The sequence below is a fragment of the Plectropomus leopardus genome, chromosome 5, assembly GCF_026936395.1.
Source record: "Plectropomus leopardus strain MGB_pleo_1.0 chromosome 5, ASM2693639v1, whole genome shotgun sequence".
Taxonomy (NCBI): domain Eukaryota; kingdom Metazoa; phylum Chordata; class Actinopteri; order Perciformes; family Serranidae; genus Plectropomus; species Plectropomus leopardus.
In genome coordinates this window covers 28,236,347-28,258,783 of record NC_142180.1, presented here as the reverse complement: position 1 = coordinate 28,258,783, position 22,437 = coordinate 28,236,347, and the positions used below count along the sequence as shown (strand labels likewise).

At 41.3% G+C, this 22,437-nt stretch overlaps 1 protein-coding gene across 7 annotated transcripts in view; it reads right to left on the bottom strand.

The window, feature by feature from the left end:
• Positions 1–22,437, bottom strand: part of celf5a (cugbp, Elav-like family member 5a) — a 220,148-nt gene that overhangs the window by 12,046 nt on the left and 185,665 nt on the right. For 4 of the 7 annotated variants that reach the window (XM_088077880.1, XM_042482195.2, XM_042482205.2 and 1 more), the window contains exons 6-7: positions 16,791–16,937; positions 8,423–8,588 (exon numbers count right to left, since the gene is read on the bottom strand). In XM_088077880.1, coding sequence (XP_087934006.1) covers positions 8,423–8,588; positions 16,791–16,937 — 313 coding nt within the window. The remainder of the gene's footprint in view (positions 1–8,422; positions 8,589–16,790; positions 16,938–22,437) is intronic. The other 3 variants (XM_088077881.1, XM_042482215.2, XM_042482210.2) reach the window with 2 other exon arrangements.

The following is a 22,437-nucleotide window of genomic DNA, read 5'->3' as shown; positions in this document are numbered from 1 at the left end:
GTTCAAATGAGGAATTATCTGCATGATATCGTCTTATTTCACTACAAAAAAACCTATACACAGTGTCTGCCTGGAGGGAGTTTGCCATGGAGCTGAAAGTTTCTGCTGAGGTAAATGAGCATCACTAAATACAAGCTGGGCTGATGTTACTTGCTGTTGGTAACATTTGGTTACATGTTATTTTCAGTAAATAGCACAGCATCAAACGTGTTTTCTGATTTAGAAAGTAATGTTACAAACGTAGGAAAATAGCAAGCAGGCATCTCACCCATCTTTTAAATGGCTACCTCACCAGTCTAATCTTGAGTGCGGTACGTGGTTTGTTAATATGACATAACAGAAGCACATATTCAATATATTCATTGTGGATGGAAGGCTCCGCTGTAAAGAAACACTAAGCTATACCCAGACGCTAGTTATATGTTGGGACATGGTGTTAAGTTCCACTGAGGAGCAGCTGCTGAGTCAAGTACACATGGTAAAGTTCAGTATGCCAGTCCGGTTCAGTTAATAGCTTAATATCTAGCCAGTTTGAAAATGTTCACACCAGCCCAACCCTAGAATAAGCATAAAAATCACAAGACGGCATTGATATTGTTGTGAGCCAAAGCTCTGAAATATTCATCCACCATCACTAAACTGAAGTGAACTGCAATAAATACTCCAGTAGCTGGGTGACACATGTATTGGATCACAAAACGGGGTTATGATATAAAGAAAAGACAATAAGCAACACCATGGCCAATAAAGCAATGATTACATGAGAAAGCCATTTATGTGGCCTTGTCATCATCTTCATCTTCACTGTCACAATGACCCAATATCCAACATGAGCGGACCCTGAGAATGTTCTCCTCAGCTGAAATGGGGAAGTATTTCCTACTATCCTGAACTAGAAAATAAGAAGACATTTTCATTTTATACCTCAGTGGACATATAGTTCTTGCATTGTAGGAAATTGTATTCATAGCCTGTTTACAATGCACACACACACACAAGTGCGCGGATGTCAGTGTGTGTGTGTATTGGCCTGTAATAATGACATGTTGTTCCCCACTCTGGCATGGCTGAATACGAAGCTACGGGACAGCAGATTACATATTCTATACAGCTAGCTCTTAACTATCACTTCTCCACTCTTATTACTGCAAGAAAGAGGTCCGCACTGCAAAACACTATGTATATGTGTATGTCACATATATTTATGTTATGGAAGCAGAATTACATTCATATTTGTGCAGGCTGCTTCTTGGAGGGGGGAAACTGTTGATTTGCTCCTTGCCACGATGGCTTCTCGAAAAGAGTCTTCACATGCTGCAGAAGCATTTATTATGCTAATTATACATTCAAATCAACGAGCAATGCTATACCCATACTGAAGAGTGCCGTCATTAACAGCACAAGGACTGTCTTTCGCTGGAGCGAAATAAGCACTCGAAACAGATGCTTTCATCTAACTGATTTAAAATGTGATGCATTTAGACTCAAAGAGAAAATGTCTGTCTCATCCTTAAAGTGTGTATAATAAATCTTTTTCAAAAGCCAGTTGGTATACCAAAAAACTCTGTAACTTTCAATTCTGCCCCTTAGATTACCAATAAATATTTATCAGAGCAAATAAGATTCAAATGAATGTGTTTCATTGTCTAGAACATACTTAAAATGTCTGTGTGCAGGATTTCCGTATTGGCAAAAAAAGATAACATAATAAGTATGCTGTCTGTGGTGTACAATCACCTAAAAATAACAATCATTGTGTTGTTACATTTGAATTAGTCATCTACATAGGAAATGGGTCCTTGATTACAGAGGTCGCCATGTTGCACCACCATGTTTCGACAGTAGTCTCAAACGGACAAACCACACACTGACTCTAGATAGGGCCATCTCCATTTCGGCACTGTAGTTAGCCCCAACACAACAAGAGTGTCAAAAACATTTAAAAAAAAAAAATATTTTTTTTTTAAACATGAAACTGCTTTACTCAGCATTTTTAGCGTTTTAAATCACTGGGTTCGTTTGTTTTTGAGAGGAAAAGTCCTCTGTGGATAATTTGTCTCTGGTGCTGGGCTAGTGGCTCATCTCCAAAATGTCGAAGTCATAGAAACACCTATACGTAATGCGAAACTGCTTTATTCACTGTTTTTACTTGTTTTAATCACCTGGTCTGTTCGTTTTGGAGAGGAGGAGACCTCTGCAGATAATTCAGCCCAATTCAGTAGAAACCTCCTGAATAATGAACACTGAAGAAATTCTAATCAGGAGAATTTTAAGCTGTTATGTGCCATAGTCTGCACTGCATTATATAATGGGAAATTCTTACCAATAAAGTCATCCACAACTGCTTGGAGAATGTATCGAGTCTCAACTTAAAGGCCCTGAAAACCTATTTTCTCAGTCAGCTTCCTGCTCTGAGTGATGGGCTCCTCAACTGCACAGTTTTCTGTTTTGGTTGGTATTTCACATGAGAGATCTGTATTTATTTGGTGGGTTGCCAGGCCACTGTCAATCACCCACACCCACACAGTCCTGATGACGCAGATTAGATGATAACTGTTTTACTTAGATTTTTTTTGAAACTTATTTAGCTGTGAATATTGTATGCAGTGGAGAAATATTGAATATTTTAAGTTTTCAGGGACTGTAACTTTTAATTAAACACTTGTTGCAATCATAACAAAGACCAATGATGTGCACTCCATCTGTACTCTGCAATTTGAGGGGTTTCTGCTTGGGTGGAGTAGGCCTTCTGCCTTAATTAATTTATTAAAACTTCTTCATGTTTGTCATCTCCACTGATGACCTTGTTAATGTTTGAGAATGCACTTGTACGCTGATGACACATGTCTTTCCAGGCAGGTAACGTCTATGGCTGAGGGCTTGAATGGAAGCTCGCATCAACACATAAATAAAAATAAATACCTGGGGAAGCAATTAAAAACTTTGAACTAATAAAATACAAATGTCATGGTCAGTGATTAGTCTACAGAAGAGCTCGGCTTTTGGGGGGTTACACTGAACAGCAAAATGTCAAGTTAAATAAAACTAATCATCATCTCCATCAGGACAGTCAGAACAGAGCTGCAACTACATTGAGCATAAAGAGCCACAATTTGTACAACAATTGTCTTAAACCTTCATTAGAGAGTGCAAGGCCACACCCGTTTTTCCTCTTGTACCAGTACCAACCAGTGGACCTCCAGGCTATGCTCCCTCCACCATGAGCCCCTCACCACTTGCCTATCCACAGCAAAACTGAGCGGCAAAGTATTCATAAAATATGTGATAACACTGTTGAATATTGCAATACCGATACCCCTTCCAATAAATAAAAAGATATTTGAGAGTAATCTGCCTTTCCACTGCATTTAGTATACTACAAAAATACAACAAACTGCTTGAGTAAAACAAAAAGAAAATAAAAATATAATAGAAAATTACTGCCAATATGATTTTACTGAACAAATTGAACATTGAACAGAATACAAAAGACACCAATAAAAAAAAAATCAAGTGCAGTTTCCTACTGATACTCTCAACTGAAAAAAAAATCCAAATATAGTGTAATATTATACTCTTGGCAATGTGTTTTTTGTGCAAGTTGACATTAAAATAAAAAAAAAAAACCCAAAACAATATAATGTGCAGCTCTAGGCAAAAATATACCAATCTCTATTTTGTAGTCACAGTAAAACCTCTTGGTACAAAAGTTTTCTCCAAACTGCAGTTCAAATGTGAAATAGTCTCTATTAGTAATGTGTTGGACGGATAAAATACACTTGTTTCCAAGTATACAAACCCTTAAAATACATATATATTCCTTGCAATGTAACAATAAAGTATTTGCAATTTGTCTTCATCTAACATTAAAAGAGGACTGTGTAAGATGAATCATTAACCTTCAGTATCAAATACAATGTAGAGCGATAAACTAAAAACAACTTCCACACAGCTGAGCCTCTGGTGCTGTCTGCTTCACTCTCAAGGCTAAAGTACATAAATGCATTGACCATACCAATGTGCCTGACTTTCAGATCCCTGAGCAGAGCAGCTGGGCAGCTTGTGAAGCTCTGCTGCTCGTGCGAGGCTCAGTTTTGCTTACACGCATCAGATTTAGTCCGGCCGAGGAATGTGGCTCTGAAAGTACTTGCACGCACAGGGAGCAAGGATACCTTTTGCTGTCACAGAACAGCTCGCTCATGCTCCTGGGAGTTGTTTTGATTCTGATGCAAGAGGCCTGATTTAAACTGAAAGGGGCTAAATTTGTGTTGGAGGGACAATGGGCCTTAGACCAACTGGATGTGCTTCTAAGTCGATATCTTTTCCCTCGAAGATAAAGCTACTATAAAAGTAATCTTGGGAGGAATAGAGTCTTGAAAAAAGCATCTACAGTGAATGCATTACAATATGCACAACAATCTGTGATGGGCTGAAAGCTCGAGGTCACAGCATCAATTAAGACACACAGGTGTTCATTTCCCCAGCTGTTTCATCTGGCTCTGAACAGACTACAGAACTGTGATCTGTTCCAAATAGCTTGGATGTGATACGTCAGTCATAGTAGTAAATCTTTTCGATTCTCATTCATTCTCATTAGCTAAGTCACCACCATGCAGTGCTGCATTTTTGATGTTTTGTTTTTGGGTGATTAACTCTTTGAAACCTGATCAAATAGGCTTGATTTCTTCCAAAAACACTGAAAGAAGGCAATAAGCAACTCAACATGAAATGGCTCAAAAATATACATGAAATAAAAAGTGAAAAGAAAAATACCTGAAAATAAACCAAAAGTACAAACCCCCCACATATAGACACAAGAGAAGTGCTAAAAATAAAATTTTGAATAATATCTAATGATTTCTCCACAGCTAATTTTCAAGTCATTTAATTGCCGCATTTTTTTTTTTTTTTTTTCAATTTTCTGGACATTGCCAGGTTGCTCATTCCTTTTCTCCCAAGTTTTCAAAAGAAATCACGCTTGTGAAAGATGTCTTAACACAGCACAACAAAACGGATGTCAGTCCAGGTTCTTAAGGGTTAACTTCTAACCTTATCCGGCTTTGACATTTGTCTGTATTAGACTTGGCCATCAAATATTTAACGTCTGTATCACATGTATGACGCGTTGTGGAGGACAGGTGCACGTATTGAGAAAGATCACCATGTCAAACAGCTCATTAGTTTCATGGTATTTGCCACCATGGAAGTGTTCTGCATCAATGGTGTAACCATGCTCGAATCCAGCGGGGATGTTGTGGCACATCCAGCCTGCCTGTGAGCGGGTTGTCTCTGGCTGTGGAGCATCTGCAGTATATTTTGCGTAATATGTACTTACGTATGTACATCTTCAGCACCATGCAACAGAACATTAGAGTGACTTTGATTACACACCTCTCACATCCTAACAAAGCATCCTTGACAAGATGTGTTTCTCACCACATACACCCGGCAGGATCTGCATCTCTCTGCATTCCTCCCTTCCTCTCCTCCCTCACCCTCTTTATCTCCCTCTCTCTCTTCCTGTTACGCCAGCTCTGCCTCGCTCTCCCTTGTTTTGTTTAACTTTTATTTCTTCTGCAGAGCTCAGGGAGCGGCACCTGGTGAACATTATTTTCAAAAAGCATCATCATGCATCATTGTAAGGATACATGCTCTAATCAGCTGAGCCATCTGGCAAACGGCTTATGCACCATCAAGCTTAAATGCTTTGCATCTGTTGATCAAATGGATGTCTCATTGTTTTCAGAGTAACACCCTTAACCTCTGGGCCTTTTTGTACTTCGGCTTGCTGTCACAAACAAGATTTTTTATGCAGATGAGGTTATACTGATCATTTAAATAAAAGATTAATGTCACATATTTACCACAAGATCAGGCAGGTTTTTTCATCTATTAAGCTACTATTAGAGCTTTATGTTAATGCAGAGCTGTGTAGGTAATTCAGAAAGGCTGCACTCTAGCTGTCAATTGGAAACTGCTCTCATTTTAGAAGGAAAGGGGACATTAACCTTTCTACCTTTTATGCTTTAGTACATCTGACACAGCTGTGAAATGTCAGAATTTATAGATTTGTTTTGAGCTTTAATTTGGTTGATGAGACAACTTAATGCATAAATTACACCTCTGTTGAAGCAGAGCACTCTGCTCCCAGACCCTAAAAACAGATTCTGATATTACAATGAATTATTCCACTGACTTGTGGCAGACATCCTACAGTCTCTCAATAGTGTCAGACTCTCTTGGCCTACTTATACAGACAGCCTTGCCAGTAATGTTATGTATTCCTTCAATGAACTCTAAATAAGTCATAGCCACAAGTGTGAAAAGGGAGAGAGAAAATAGCTGTGTATACCAAAGCAGCAAGCTACACTACCACTCCTGCAGCGGCTGGCAGCCACACTGAAATTAATGAATGAAGAAAAGGGAAATAAAACATTTCATATTTATGATAGTCCTTGAGAATTCATGAAAGCCATGCTTTCTCTCAAGGATTAATAATATATTACATTCAATAATAAAAGGTAATCAGTCGACTGTAGCTTACACAGAAGCGTGTCCAAAAGCAGATAAATGGCACCACTTCACACATCAGATTCACAGACTTACAGGCACTCACTTCTCTTTCTTTCCTCCTGTCTCTGTATGACAAGCAAAAACATATTTTTTCTTTGCCTGAGCGAAGTTGTTAGCTCCTGGCATTGCCTATTGATAAAAAAATGCTCTAAATATTCTTATACCGAAGTAGTTTTGTTTAGCTTTTATAGATTATCTAACAAAATTCAGCAATATTTCCTTCAGAGGAAGGCTCTGATTTCGGCTTTCGAGAGGCTTCACTTCAAAAGAGACACAAAAACAGCACAAACAATACAATCAGACTGGAGGACAAAGCCTCCAATACACACACACACAAGCACACAAAGACCGAGTTCCTTGCAATACAGTTGCACAATCTTTCATCAGCACTATTGTGTTGCAAAATATAGGTATGCATGCAGAACACAAAGATCTAAATTGCCATACTGTCAGTGCTTCACCCATCAAAATAAGAGGCTTCTCAGCAAGACTGAGCTCCACTTTTAATCACTGTCTCTGATTGATTATGCCCGCCCAAAAGTGCACACTTTGCACTGAAAACATCACTGTGAATATTTGACAAATGAATCTCCACTGTAGACATATTGCCCGATGTTGGAAGTGATTGCAGATGCACTGTACACATGTTCCGTCATTTCACTTTATGTGCATGTGCTCATTTGGCTTGAAGTGGACGCATGCATGATTAAAAGGTTAATAAGGGTCTCGTAGCATTGATTCCCTTCACCTGATCTGCTGTCTATCCTGTTTATTTTAATTCAACTGACAGTTGTGAAACAAGTAAAGCAGAACCAAACAGGATTTGTACAATAAAACTGTCCTGTCTTTGTGCCTCTGGATGAAGAAGTGAACAGAATACCAACTTGAGAGAAAATTTTTCTTCCCCACAGGAACCACAGCGCAGAGAGAATTTGATATAGTGCAGCAAGTCTGTAGTACAGATTCTTATGATGGCTATAAAGAAAATCTAAAATAGGCCTTGTTTCACTGATGGCGGTTCTCTCTCTCGCACTGATTGGTTTAAAGTTACCAAAGTCATCACCTTAAAAACTCAATACTGCAGTGTTGACAAAGTAGGTGAGCGGCGCACAACAAAGACTTGGATACTGTATTATTTATTTGAGCTCATGCTTTTGTTGAGTGGAGAATCTTGAAGTTTCCTCTGTCTCAAGGAAAATGAAGCACTGCTGAATAAGCAAATGTTATGCAGTGGGTAGGTATTTCAAAGTCCTTCCCTTTCCTCTGTAACGTATCTGCATAGGAGGTGTTTGTTATGGAAAACAAAACCAACTGCATGCAGATCATGCATCTTTGTGCTTCAAAGCACAAGGTCAAAATACTACGGGGAAATTAACGCCTTATCTGTAAACTTACTTATTGATATTCCTTATTCTGAGGCTACTATCCCCAAATATTTTCTGCATTCACGAACAGCAGAAAGATGCAAATTCAATTGACTGCATTTTTTTTAATCTTACTCCCTCTTTCTCTCAAGTGGAATCATTTTTGAATAGAAGGAACCAGGCACCTTTCCTTTTGGCCTTGCTGCAGCTCAAGCTTTTTATTCTCACACAAACACACACATGCACACGGGCACGCACACACACACACACACACACACACGCACAAACATATACATGCAAATATTCCTACAGACATGATCAGAAGCACCAGCTGACCTACAAGAACCTCGCTGGCATGTGGAAAAACACATACCCACACAAAACCCACACACACTAACAGTATGACATTAACACAAGCGTACAAAAGTCCCTCAACTCACAAACACACACTCACAAGAGGAAAGGGAATGAAACTAAGTGCTCACCCAGGGCTTGATGAAACTCACCCGACACCGGGGTCATGGGGGTGGGTGGGAGGCTGTTGATGTTGAGCGCCCCCATCTGGTGGATCTGTGTGGCGGGGAAAGCCACACTAGGCGTGAGGTAACCTCCGTGGCTTGCTGCCATGATGGCTGCCTGCTGCTGCATGAGCTAAAGAAGAGGGACACGGAGAGATGGGTGGAGGAAAGGAGGGTTGGATGGGGCATGTGCGAGGGAGCAGGAGGGAGAACAGGGTGCAAGAGAGGTGAGGGGAGGACAGATGGTAATGAAAAATATAGTAAGTTGGGAAAGAGTCAGACAAAGACGAGAGAAGGGGGGCGAGAGAGGAGAGAGAAACATAGCAAGGGTAGAACAGAGGGAGGGATGTATGTTGAGGTTGATGGATGGATAGTGCATGGGAAGTACAGAGAAAGTAGAGCGGAATAAAAGAAAGGGAAGAAAAAAGAAGCCTGTCAACCTATGTTTAGTGAATCTGTCTATCCACCCAGCAGGAAGCCTGTCACCAGCTGCAGAAACGATTTAATAGCTGTCTGTTGGGCTCATACAAATCAAGGCATTGACATGTGGACATTATCTCTGTGCTCAGGGAACAGGCAAAGTTTGCAGAAGAGTTGTGATGCTTTTTCCTTACAATTGTCAAACTTCACAACACTCTGGCTGTATAGAAATGCCACAGACGGCTGTTATTCTCTGTTTTTCCCTGGCCTCATCTCTAAAATTTTCTGATGTATTTGTAATGATTGCTGCTTGTAGCCTGACATTCATCCAGAGTTTAAAATTAGCTTTGTTTTATAATTCAGTCAGAAACCACCAAGCCTGTCTCTGGGCTAGTTTTGCCAAAAATTAGAAGTCATTTTTCAAAAAATGGAATACATTTGTGGTTGGAGCTTCATTAAATGACCATTTTTTTGCCAATGAAAAGTCATTTTAGAGACACACATTTGCCAAACAACATTGTGTACTTTGGTACGTCTGTTTTGAGGTGCCACTGGATCCAGACCCTGAGTCATTAAAACAATATTTTTCAAGCAGGCGTAGCAAGCAACTCAGATTCCAGACCATGTTAGTAATACAGTATGTTAGTCAGAAAATTTAAATGGCAGTCGATTTTCACCCGTTGGACAATCCCACAAAGAGATAAAATCAATAGCCTTTCATTCACTCTGCATTTCTACTTAGCATGAAGTGAGAAGTGGGAGCTGAAACTATTTTCCATCAAATGCAGCCCACAGAGTGTTTATTCATGCTCGCATGCACCGCTGCCCTGCACTGTGCTCACGCACGCACACACACGCACGCTCGCACACACGCACGCACGCAAGCACACACACACACACACACACAACATGCATGAAGAGCGATAGAGACTATTTGAGTTTCTGCACTCAGCTTAAATTCTCCCCGTGCAAACCACGTGCTGAATGCCTAATTCAGAAGAAAATCCATCACTGTACAATGGCTTTTGCCGCTTGTGAACCAGTGGGTTCATCTAGGGAATCGGCAATCTTTTGCTGGCTATGTATCTATGCAGACCTGTGTGGTATAGGAATACAAACACAGCAGAACCAACCTTTTACCCCTGTCTCTGCATCCGTTTAATACTGTGTAGCTGCTACGTGTCAGGGGAGCTGCTGATGGCCGTGGCCTGAGAATGACTCATATAAGCAGAAATCAAACTCCTCTGCCACTGGCACTAATGCTAATGACGATATTGTGAGACACTGGAGGTATAGAATGCCACTCTGCTTGTATTTGCATGGGGACCCTGCAACGGGAAAGCCAATTATTTTCCCTCAGTGCCCCTGTCAGGTAACCTGAAAGCAGCTGTCCCGCTGTAGAATGCCCAGCGCTGGCATCTCATCCATTAGCCACAAGCCTTGCCACTGCTATCTATTAACGCCTTTTGTCATTTGCATAATTTCAACGTGACAAATGAGAATCATCCGTTCCTTTCCAAATAAGATGAATTGAGCCTTTAAGGGGGTATAGCTGCAAAAGACAGCAAAGGAACAAGAAACTAAACAAAAGCAATGACACAGAAACAAACAAAGAGGTCTAGAGGATCTTGGGCTCCCTTGCTTTGGCAATGCTGTGACTGCCCCCCTATTAGGATGTGAACAGGGTTGGACTTCAGGATGAAGGGTCTGACTGGGCTGGCATTACAGAATAAATACACTGTCACACCACTCACTGCTTTTTTTTTTTGTCTTTTCTCTGGCTCTGCTCGCTGCTTTCCGCTTGGACTGGGGACTTAGGGCTGATTCTAATAAGCTTGCAGGCTATTCGTTGTGGCTGATACAAGCTACAGGCCTGGATGGAGTCATAATGGAGTGGAAGTGAGGGCTACAGAATACTAGCCTCTCTCCCATTGCATGTTTTAGATAATATGATCCTTAATGCCATCCGTCAGATTGTCATGGATAACAACTCTGGCATTCATTGATGCTTCTTTCCAAATTAAAATGCAGCAAATTGGAAACCCAAGCATGTAATTATGTTGGAATGCAGTAGTTAATACAAACCGGCGCTGATAAAAAAAATAAAATAAAGAGCTGAAAGCAGAGTGGTTATGTTGACAGAGATATTCAAAGTCGTTCCATTTTACTTTTCATATGCTTTTTTTTCTTCTTCTTTTTCAAAATTTCAAAGGCATTATATTCAAAAGCCATTCCTGTTTCTTTATTTATGCACTACCCAGCAGATAGCAAATGTCTGCGGTAGAGAATGAGCAGAACTGAGTCTTCATCATCACAGACACAACCTTTTCTGCTTCCACTTGAAAAGAAAGGGAGAGGGAAGAAAAGGCAGACAGAAACAAGGGGGACAAAAGAGAAGCGCGTGAGATGAAAGGGAGCAAAAAAAGTTGCCCGGGCTCCAGCAGCATTCATTTAGTGTCAGACATCTGCTTTTTTATTGCAACCTGATGGCATTACTCTCCCCTGGTGCCAGCAGGCAATCACCTCTTTATCACATGGCAATTATCTCTGTAGCGCTGCTCTGTGACTCGCTGACTCTCAGCACTGTCACATGTGACCCCTTATAGCCCAACCAGTCGGGGAGGGAGGGGGGAGAGAGAGACAAAGAGAGGGAGAGAGAGGGTGAAAAAGGTTGAAAAAATGAGAGAGAGAGGGGGACAGTAGGTCAATGAGGTGAACTAAAAGACTGAACACAGAAGACTGAAGCTCAAGGGCCTCATTTGTTACCCCCATGCTGGCAGGCTGTATTTCCACAGAGAGATTTGAATAGATTTCTCCATCTGATGCACTTTGTTGTGTGTGCAGAGCTCGTACTCGCAAGTATAAGACAACTAAACCAGGTCACACACATGCTCCTGTGTGTATGCGTGCAGGCAGTTTACAGCACAGCTAAATGATGCAGTAATCTGTTACCATCATTTCTCATGTGTGCCGTGTTTGAATGTTAGTCCCTCCAACAGGGGGAGATGTTTCCTAATGTGAGTTTACAGTCATCATCCTCCCTCTCATCCTCCCACACGTTGTCACTATTAGCGCCAAGTTAAACCATTTTCTCTCCTCTCATTTATCTATCTCGCACTCAGTCCAATGCATCTTTTAGGGAGGCAAGAGGGGCACGGTGCTGGAGGCGCCTTTAAATCTAAAACTTCTCTCTTGTCCCCCGACACAGCATGTAGTCCTCCACCTTAAGAGACCAAGGGAAGCTAAAATGGCTGTCTTCACAGAGAGACACGGCTTTAGAAGACGAAGGAGGAAAAGTGACTTGAATCAAATCTAATCGTGTACAAATACGATGTTTGTGTCTTGAAGGAGAAATACAAAAGGTAATAAAAGCTGGTTTTATTACTTGCATTCAGCGATTCATGGGAGGACTATTATCACTCACTACTAAAGCCGGATTGAAACAAGGAATCTCACTCTCTCGCTCTCCTTGCGCTTGTGTTTTATGAAATCACCTTTTTGCAAATAGGATGTCTCCTGTCAGAGCACACCAGTGTCAGTGTCTATCGTGAAAATGGCACATTTCTCATTTTTGGCATATGTTGTCAGTGTTGTACCCCTCCAATTTGTGTTCAGAGCCCCCTCCTTCTCGTGGTTTGACTAAAATCCAATTTACTGGCTGTCAGCTCAACTCTATAATCCTATCCACTGCTGTAGTGGAGAGGTAGCTCTTTGAATTTACCATTTACTGTACTCCTTGGTTATAGCTATATATACCATCTCTCCCCACGTCTGTATTCTATACTGTGCCACCTCCTCTTCTCTTGGCCAGTGTATATGGAGAGTGGGCGAACGTGTAGTGTGTCTTTGGAGATAAAGTCCTTTTTGTGTCACTGCAGGTTTTTCGTCTTGGGGGAATATGTGTAGTTTATCTTGCAGTGAAGAAACATTCGTCGTATCACTTCAGCACATTCCCGGTGGCTACAGGGGAATCAAGGCTGCACACCATGTACATGCAGCCAGCACCAATGACTGTAATGTAATCATAACTGCTGCACAAGCAGGACACCCACACTAAAGATAACTAATATTTCCCTTTATTCCACATTATTGCGTACCTAGCAGTCCAAACAGGTATTTAGACTCATTAAATAAGTCTTTAGCCAGATATGAAAACAAGAGCCTTACTGATAATCTATTACTGCCTCTTGTGCACTCATTACTTTATCAAAAGTTGCAGTGAGTTTATCTCCAAGGTTGTCTTGCCTCTGAGTTCCTCCACTGACTTGCTTTATTTAGCTAAATTCATTATATGCAGGTGCATGGCACCCACAGTCTGTGTGATTCATAATACTAATACAAGGAGAATCTCACCTTCACTAACATCATTCATGCTGTATAATCTTTGTGTCGAGAAACCACATACGTGCAATTTCTCCTTTAGATTTAATGGTAATTGATTCTCTCTAATGCTGAAGTATCCCCCGTGCCCTTGTTACTTTCACTCGGAACTCAATTTCCGAGCATCATCCTGCTCTTTGTCATATTATATATGTGTATGAGAGAGAGGGGGGGGGTAGTGAAAGAAAGAACATTTGCTGCGTGGTGCGTGCGAGTGTGTACACTTTTGTGTGCGTCTGTATGAGTCGACACGGGTCTCTGCCACAGTAAATAAGAGTCATGGCCAACCTGAGCGGGGCACAATGGTCTCCCCACAGACCGCCACTGCCTCCACCACCCCTTAAACATTTGCATTTCTCCACATTTCCTGGGAAAGGGCTGCATTTCATGAATGGTAATGAAGGTGGGAGTTTTACTGGGGAGAGCACAAGAGATGGCCTCGCAATTACTCTGGGATGGTCAATTTGCACATTTCACACTGGGTCCCATGGCTGTGATGTGAAAACGAGGGAAATGGATAAGCCCCCAAGACCTGGCTAACGTCAACAATTAATCCTGGCATTTGGAAAATATATAACTTTAACATCCAAATAAGTACAGGAAAAAATGAATTTGTGTTCCTCCTTCTCTGTAAATAAATACTCAGCTGATGTTTATGTGTATTTATGCAGTGTGCTGTGACAGAGGCCCAGGTTTTTATCTCAGCGCTGGATGGAAAGCTTTTCTTAAATTCATTTTAGCCTGCTTCAAGTAGGTTGTGCGTGTGTGCATGCGCATGAGAGCGTATGTGTGTGTGCTCTGCCTCAGCGGGGAAGAAGAAAGTTTGTGTGCAGATAAGTTGCCCATGGAATATTCTGAGTCAACTGTGGCCCCTGAAGCATCTCATGGGCCCAGAGGGAGGGACAGGGGGAGGGAGAGGGGAAGGGTAGAGAAGCAGTGTGATAGAGGGTAGAGGGGGCGCATGGTGAGAGGGGCTGCATAGGCTGTCTGAACTCATCAAAGAGCCAGGGGTCTGCTGTGTGTGTATGGTGCCATGCCCTGAGGGGGGGTGTGGTGGGCGGGGGTGGGAGGGCAGAGGGAAGCTGATGAAGGGGTTGGAGGGTACGAGCTAACTAAATGTGTGTGTGCCGACGTGCTGTGGGTAGTGAAAGCCTGAATGTGTGGCACAGCAGCTCTGCTTAAGGATGAAGAAGTGGTGCTGATGGAAGTGATGATAGTTTGGCAAGCTAATTTTCACTTAGAGAATATCTACCAAGCAGGGATCAAAACAAACAAAATGTGCCAATGGAAAGTCCTTCTGTGTACTTAAAGTACGAGAAAAGTTATAAACTACGTATTTCAGTGGCAGATGAGCTGGGTTTAATAACCTGGTGTGTATTTGGACTTAACAACGGCCAAGCAAAAGGCCAAATGTAGGAGTTAAATTGTGTGTCCCATGTGTCATATGTTCTAATACATCAGTGGTCGCACTTCGGCAATACACTCAACTAACCAAAGTGGATTACAGGATGAATGAGAATGACGTGTTTGGTACCAATCACTAGGGCTGCCCTTTGAAAGTTGGACATCTGAGTCATCACTTGTCCATTGAAATTGCTTCAAGCTGAGCATTTTATTTTTGCTGGTCAGTTTGCTGTGCAGAGTTCTTCTGGGGGCATTTTGGTCCCCAGATTTTGCTGCAGAGTGAGCACTCTTGACTTTGATACTTCTCTTTGGAACAGACAGCTGCCGACAAGCAGGCAGCAGCACAGAGGAGGAGAGAGGAGATAACTCCTACTTATAAGTGGTGAATTTGCAGCTCACAGTAACTTAATGTGATGCTGTCTGTGACTGTTTTTTTTTTATATCTTGTGTCGACAAAAAAATTTCACGTTTGCGATCCATCGTTAGCGCCGTTAGCTTGTTTACTACATTATGTGAATGCTGCTGTCATACTGAATGTCCCACTGAAACTCTTCAAACTTTAAAACTTTATATTGAAAAACAAAATGAATTGTGAATAATTCTATTAAACAGCCAAATCCGATTCAACTGGCATAATTCTGAGTCAGGAGCAACCTTACTTTTCACCAAACATGGGGAAGGCATCACTTGGTACAGTTATATCAAAAACTTAGATTTATAATTAAGGATGGTGCCGCCTGTGTTGTTCCGGTCCATTCATCTCACTGTCCTGGGGTTGGATCAATAATAGCTTTGAAAATATTGGCTGCATAGAATGTAGCTTCCCACACTCTTCCTGTTGATATTGTTGGAATTGATGTTTTAAGTTTCATGCATTTAAATCCAGATTTTTTGACCAATTTGGGGAAGGAGAAAAAAGCTATAAACACTGACATATTCAGGAGTCATTTGTCGGCCAATTTTGGGCCATCGGTGAGCGTCTGTCGCTCTAGCCTTTGTGCCATGTCCTGCACTGTTGACCCTTGTCACCTGTTTTTTGGGTGTGTCAGCATGTTAAATTGGCATTGGAGATGGTGGAGTGGTAAGAAAGCAAACAAAAAGGTGAAGTCAAGAGGGTGTGATATAAAAACAGACTTGTCATATAAGATAAGATTTTATTTTTTGCCATTCAGCTTTTTAGCAGAAACTGTCTAGCACACATTAAATATAATTTGTTCTTTCAACATCGAACTGTGTTGTTAATGTACTAATTAGCTGGCTAGCATCTTGAATCTGCCTTGTTGGTTCCGGTTTCCCTTTTTTAATGACGAACACAGACTACTGCAGCGTGCTGGAGTGATTTCTCTCATGCAGACAGAGTATAATTGCTAGTTTGCTGCAGACGACACAACAGTTGGTCTTCATTGCCACAGGTTATTTAATGTCAGTTTGATTTGTCTCGGCCTTTAGTTGACATGACAAACTAGTTAGGAAATGTATCTCCTGGATATGGAGCAACCTTATTCATTCAGAGTTCCTTTGGACACTCATGAACCCCAATATTTACTCTTGCTCTCCCTCCACCAACTCCTGAAGAAAACATCAGCTATCAACTTAAGCTGCTCAATGACCCCCTATAATCACCAGCTAGTCACTAACTTTGTCTACAATTTGGTGCTAAACAGGTAGTGCACAGTATGTTTTCAGAGCTGTTTGAAGAAAACAGCTGCCTACTGTGGCTGAAAATGAAGCTGATGAGAGGAAACCAAAAAGTAAAGTTGCAGGCCATAAAACCAAAAAAATATAAGATGAAGTCCGGTAGCAACTCTGTGGGTTACTACAAGCGACACGTTTAAAATACACTCATTTAATCAGTTTAGTTCATTTTTTATAATGATAACAACAGCTTCAAGGACTTTTAGGAACAAGGTGAGATGGCAGGACTCCAGCATCTGGACAGTTTCAGATTCAGCGAGTAAACATGTAGGAAACCCTTGGGATGGTTTCTTACATCAGCTGTACTGTAATTTCACTCCTATATGCATCTACTCTACTGCATACTACATGTAATCAGCCAGTTAACCATGTTAAAAATACATGTGTTTCCATTTGAGTTGTTCTGTGTGTGCTACATGTGTCTTATCCAACTCACCGCATGTGCGTAAGAGCTGTAGGTGCTGAAGGGAAGGGCGATGGCTGGGTTGAAGATGCCAAACTGCCCAACCATCTGCTGCATACGTCTGATGGTGCGCTCCTTGTCTGTGTCGGCAAACTTGACCACCAAGCTGGAGGAAGCACCCTGAGGCGGCAGAGAGGGAACAGGAATCAGTGGAGAAAACAGCATGGACACTTAACTCTGATTTACTGCATGCACCTTAAACGCCAACACTTGCTCAGTCACTCAACAGCAGGATCGCAGTCTTACAGCATCTTATCCTCAATCCCCAAAAGGCTTTCAGCCACTTCAGGAGTCATTTGCATTTACCACATATTTAGAGACAGCCACAAACAAAAGGCTTAAAAAGTCCGATACTAGAGCATGAAGAATGCTATAGGTTATTATATCAGATTTCTTAGTATGCTGTGTTCATTAGCAACAACAACCGGTGTAAACATCAATATCTAGTGAGCTCCTCTAATTGCACGTCAGAATTTTTTTTGGCATTCTGGATACAACATCATTGCACATTTGTATTATTGCAGAGAATCATGCCTCCTTATTTTGTGGCTTGCATACATAAACATGAACCTAACAGGGATATGTGAGGAATAAAAATATTCCATTTGAGTGAACGGCTCTGTAGGCAGATGTGCAGACAGAAACCTTCCGTTCTTTCAATCAGTGTTTAACATGTTCAAAGTCACTCGGGGCAGAGCAGACTCGCTGTGCATGACATAAATACTTTATATTTTCTCCCAGCTTTCCCCCCTCCGGTACAGTACATATATGTAAACTTGGTGTTCCTTCCCGCAGATAAGGTTAAAAGATCTGCAATGTACAATGATTTGAAATAAGAGCTACAATTGGCAGTGGTTGCGATTGACCTTGGTGAAAGTGTTCTTCAAAGAAAATGTTGCATTTTAGGGCCCTCCCTTTTACTTTCTGTGGCTCCGGCTATCCGTCCCCTTATCAATACTATTACCTCTCTCTGCAGCCCAATAATGAAACAGCAGGTGTGTCTGCCACACACCCTTCATTAAGAATCTTCAAATGATTTAGCACTACAGTTGACCTTTTGTGTGCTCCGCCTCTTCTCCCCTCTGCGCCCCCAAACTGGCCAATTGATCCACATAAAAGGCCGAAATATTACTCTGATCTGACAGTGTAGAAAGGTTGTGTGTCAGTCACCATAAGAGGCCCCTTGAAATTGATGCAAGATTGTCAATAACAGTGGTGACTGGTGAAATGCCTGGATTGAAGGTTGGGGGTTGGGGGTTTTAAAGGGCTGAAGTGGTGTACCTTGGTTTGGCTGGATCTGGGTGTTGGACTAAAGGTAAGCGGTTATAAACAGCTGTTATAATAAGGTTTTATTTTCCTTTGTTTGCATATCCCCCCTGGCTGCGGTGTCAGGAGTTCTGCTAATAAAGACATCTACAGAGATGCTCAAAGACAAGCACTGGACTCTTCGACTGTAGCATATAGATTTTATCCCCTCCCTTTTTCTTTCTCCCCACTTTTCTCGACATCCCCCCTGGCCCTCGGCTTCTGGCTTGCTCGCTGGTTGAATCGCATGTTTGAAGGATTGTAGGTGAGAGGCCAGTTTGTTAGTTGGCTGCCTGACTAAATGGCTGATTGTCTAGTTAGTTGAACGATTGACTAACTGGCAGGCTAGTTGGCTAGATGGTTGGCAAACTGGTTGACAGACTAACTGTCAGACTGTCAAGCCGGCTGACATCTGTACTCCGGTCAGCTGAGTGACTAATTGTTTGCTTCTTGTTGTGAGTGCCATCCTGCCACACTGGAACGAGACTATTGCTGGTCACAGAGAGCCCTGTTTGATTCTACAATAAACAGGATAGAAACAAGAGACAGATTATCTATGAGAGATATACTTCCTGTTTCTCAATCTCCTTTTCTTCTTGTTACCTGTAGTGTTTTATTGTTAGCTTGTTTTGGTGTGAGTTGCAGAGTGACTAGATGGCAGTTGGCTTGTGGTGGTCACAGTCTTTTAAGGAAACTTCTCACAACAAGGTCTGTAGATCATCTTGAGTAATTGGGTCATGATTTTCTGGAAAGTGACATTGCTGTTGAGTTTTTAGATGTATCTTTTGAGCGTCACAAGCGAAGTTACATCTAGTTCCAACGTGCTGGAGAGAAGGCAGACATCTCTACGGCCGATATCTCCAATACTCTGCAACTCACACCAAAACAATCTACACTGATAAATAGAACTGCAGGTAAGCGGTATAATGTGTTTTGCTTTTTTATTTATTTTGTAGTTAACTGTCCCTTTAAGTCTACACACAGTCACTTCAAGGTTAACCTTGGCATCGTTACAGGTTCAGGGTTTGTCTGTTGTGTCTGTCCAGCTTTTCACTATCTGCATCATTAACTTTATTATGAGGTTTAACTTTGGGAGAGTCCAGGACAGGGCAGTGCAGGACCAGAATATAGAAGAGATGAGCCCATACATATTGAGTGTTTTAACTCCTTTTCACAGTAAAAAAAAAAAAAGAAAAAGCTATTAAAGGCCTACCCTTCTCGGTAATGAGAGCTGCGTGTTCCTGCTTTGCTTCTCTAACTTTAGGGGAAGGCTGTGTTTTATAATCTGAGGGTATTAAGCTAAAATACCTCATTTCTAACTAGAATTAGCCCGGAGTGTGCCTGCTTGAATGATAGAAACATGGTTTATTGTCAACTGACATGTCTGGTTGTATAAAAGCCTTATGTCATTCTCTTTTACACTCTTACATGTATGTCCCACTTGCTGCAAAGCTTTTTTCAAGGAGGTCTATACACTGACTCTGCCCTCCCACTGGTTTTCCTCGGGACACCTGAATCGTATGGCTTATCGGCTAAGCATCCAATGCCACATTTGTTTATCTTCCAGGTTTTCCCAGTTAGGCCTGTCAGGATATCAGTGAGCAGAATCTCCATTGCTATAAAGAGAGCAGGATGAAGTGTGAAGTAAAAGTCTCATTAAATTTTTAAGCTGCCAAGTGTGAGCAGAATCCCCCTGCCAGGCGGCTCCCAGCTGCCTAGAGAGCCACTAAAGGAAGGGGAGTTAAACAGGGAGGATGAAAAAAAGGCACTACAGAGATTCAGAACCAAAAGGAAAGTCTGCCTCTTTTCAGTTCCCTCTCATTGCCAAGGAGGCTCGAAGTGTCTGAGCTACATGGCCAGCTATACATCCAAAACTTCTTCAACTTTAAACATATGCCGGCTTACATTAGATCAGGTACTAGAAGGAAGACTGATCCCGTGTCCTGTGTTGGTACATAGCTGTGTTGGTTTAAAGTGTCAAGTTGTGAAGATGTTAATGGTGTCCCAGTCTGCCTGGGCTGGTCAAACTACGATACGGTCCATTCAAGTGCAAGCACAACAACAATAAATATAGAAAAAAACATGCTGTCTGTCTGATAATCATGATTTCAACATCCTTACAAAAGACACTTTTTCATCAATGACTGAAACATAAAAACTGTCTTTTAATCAGAGTGTACCGCCACTAAAGCTGCCCATTTCTCCACAACATATGACATCATATTGCAGCCACACCTCTTACCATAGATTAAAAAACAATTTTATATTCAAGAAGTTACGACTTAATATTTAAAAATTCATTTAAACAGAGCGGCTTCCTTTGAGAATATGAGTGCACATCATGTAATGCTCATCTGATGACCATTCGACATGTTTGTTTTGACAGTGTCTTTATATGAAACAACAGCCTGGTCTGCAAAAGAAAATGTTGGCATTGTACATCTCTGCACACCACAAATACCTTACATTTGTTTGCTACATATGTTTCATATCAACGTTTCTACAGTGACGTCATGTATATGAGTTGACATTGTCATCTTGAGATAGAGGGGATGGCGCTCCATCTCACTGTTTGACACCAACAAATGACAAGTCGGGTTGTGTATTAACAAGTCATTGTGTGTTTCCATTGACTTTTTTAGCCACCAAATGTTTGCCAAGCTGAGAATAACTGCAGATCATTGTTGGAGCCCCACAATCAACAAAACCAGTAGTATTTTAGTGAGTAATTGCTGTGTTTTGAGCTGCGTTCTACCCACCAAACATGGGTGTTTCAAAGTGACCCGGCCCTGTTTTTGTAGCTACTTTTTAGCCATCAAATGTGGGTGTATTGTTGTTGCCCAGAGCTGTTTTCCACTAGGAAAAGTGCCATGAAAAGCGGTTGCTTTTCACCAAGACATTGTTGCATTACCTACTGCGAACAGTGTTATGAAAGGTGGTTGTTTTTATAGACATCACTGCACGTTTGGCCGACATAATGCCACAAAAAGGTTTTTTTATAAGACATCACTGCACTTCTTGCCGGGATAGTGCCATAAAAAGTGATTCTTTATTACAAAGACAACACTGTGTTGCATGCTGGGATAGTTCAACAAAAACATTTTTTCTGTGTTTTCAGCTGGCAAAGTGCCATGAAAAGTGGTTGTTTTTTTTAACCAAAACATCCCTGCTTTCCTGCTGGGATTGTATTTTAAGCCAATACATGATCTTTTCCCAACCAGAACCAACTGTTTTGTGCCAAATCGAACCAAACATTAACCACAGCTGTATTGAAAAGCAAAAAATCTTAAAGTGTAAATGTATCTACTACATACTAACCTACAAATGTTGCATACCCATGGTTTGCAAAAGATGTATTTTTTCTCGCAATTGGGTTGATAACACATTTGCCTCCGTCCCACTCTGAATTATGAGTTATCCATTGTTACTCCTGTGGGTGCTATAGCAATGCACATAAAGTTAGGTGCTTCAGTATATATCTTATAATTTATGTCCTTTGCATGATACTATGCCATGCTTATTGTACTGATAAGGCATTACTACCCACAGAATCATAAATACACATCCTCTTTGAGCTTGGCTAGTAAAATAATGGATGATTGTAATCTGTTAGGTTATTAGAATGTAAATTGCCGGCATAGAAATACTTGTGGGGGAGATGACAGATCTTAAACAATAAACATTAACTTAAAAATATAAAGGCAGAACGTTGCTTAATGAGTAGGAGCACAAAGATCTATCATCCCTGTGAAACACTGACATTAAAACTCTGCATCTCATTGAATACACAATGAGATCATTACTGTTTTCCGACTCAAACCATGTAGTATTTGCTGCTTTTTTCCACCTTTTATTTCATTATTATGTAAGGCAATGACATATTGATCTGTACATTAAAACAATGTGTCTTATTGAGTAGTAAATCTGAGAACTTGCGTATGTGCTTTCTCTGTCTGAAGCAATAGAGAAGATCACATTTGGATGCTTCTTTTTTTTTACCCTCTTTGCTCTTCACTCACAATCATCCAGCTCTCTCTTCTATGCAAACTTTACCTCATTTGCTTTCCTTTGTTCTGCTCTTATCCTTCCATCATCCTGCTCCAGTGTTTCTGTGTCAGCCTCTGTGTCAGCTGAAACCGCCTCAAACCCAGGCTGAGCTGACGCGGATACGGAGTGAAAAACTCAGCACAGCTCTACGGACCTGACCCCCCCCCACCCCCTTGTCTCAGTGTAATTCTGTCCCGGGACTTACTTCCTACACGGCCCTGCTGAATCCCGGCAATTTGCTTTACAGCTCTAGCGTTTAAATGTTTAA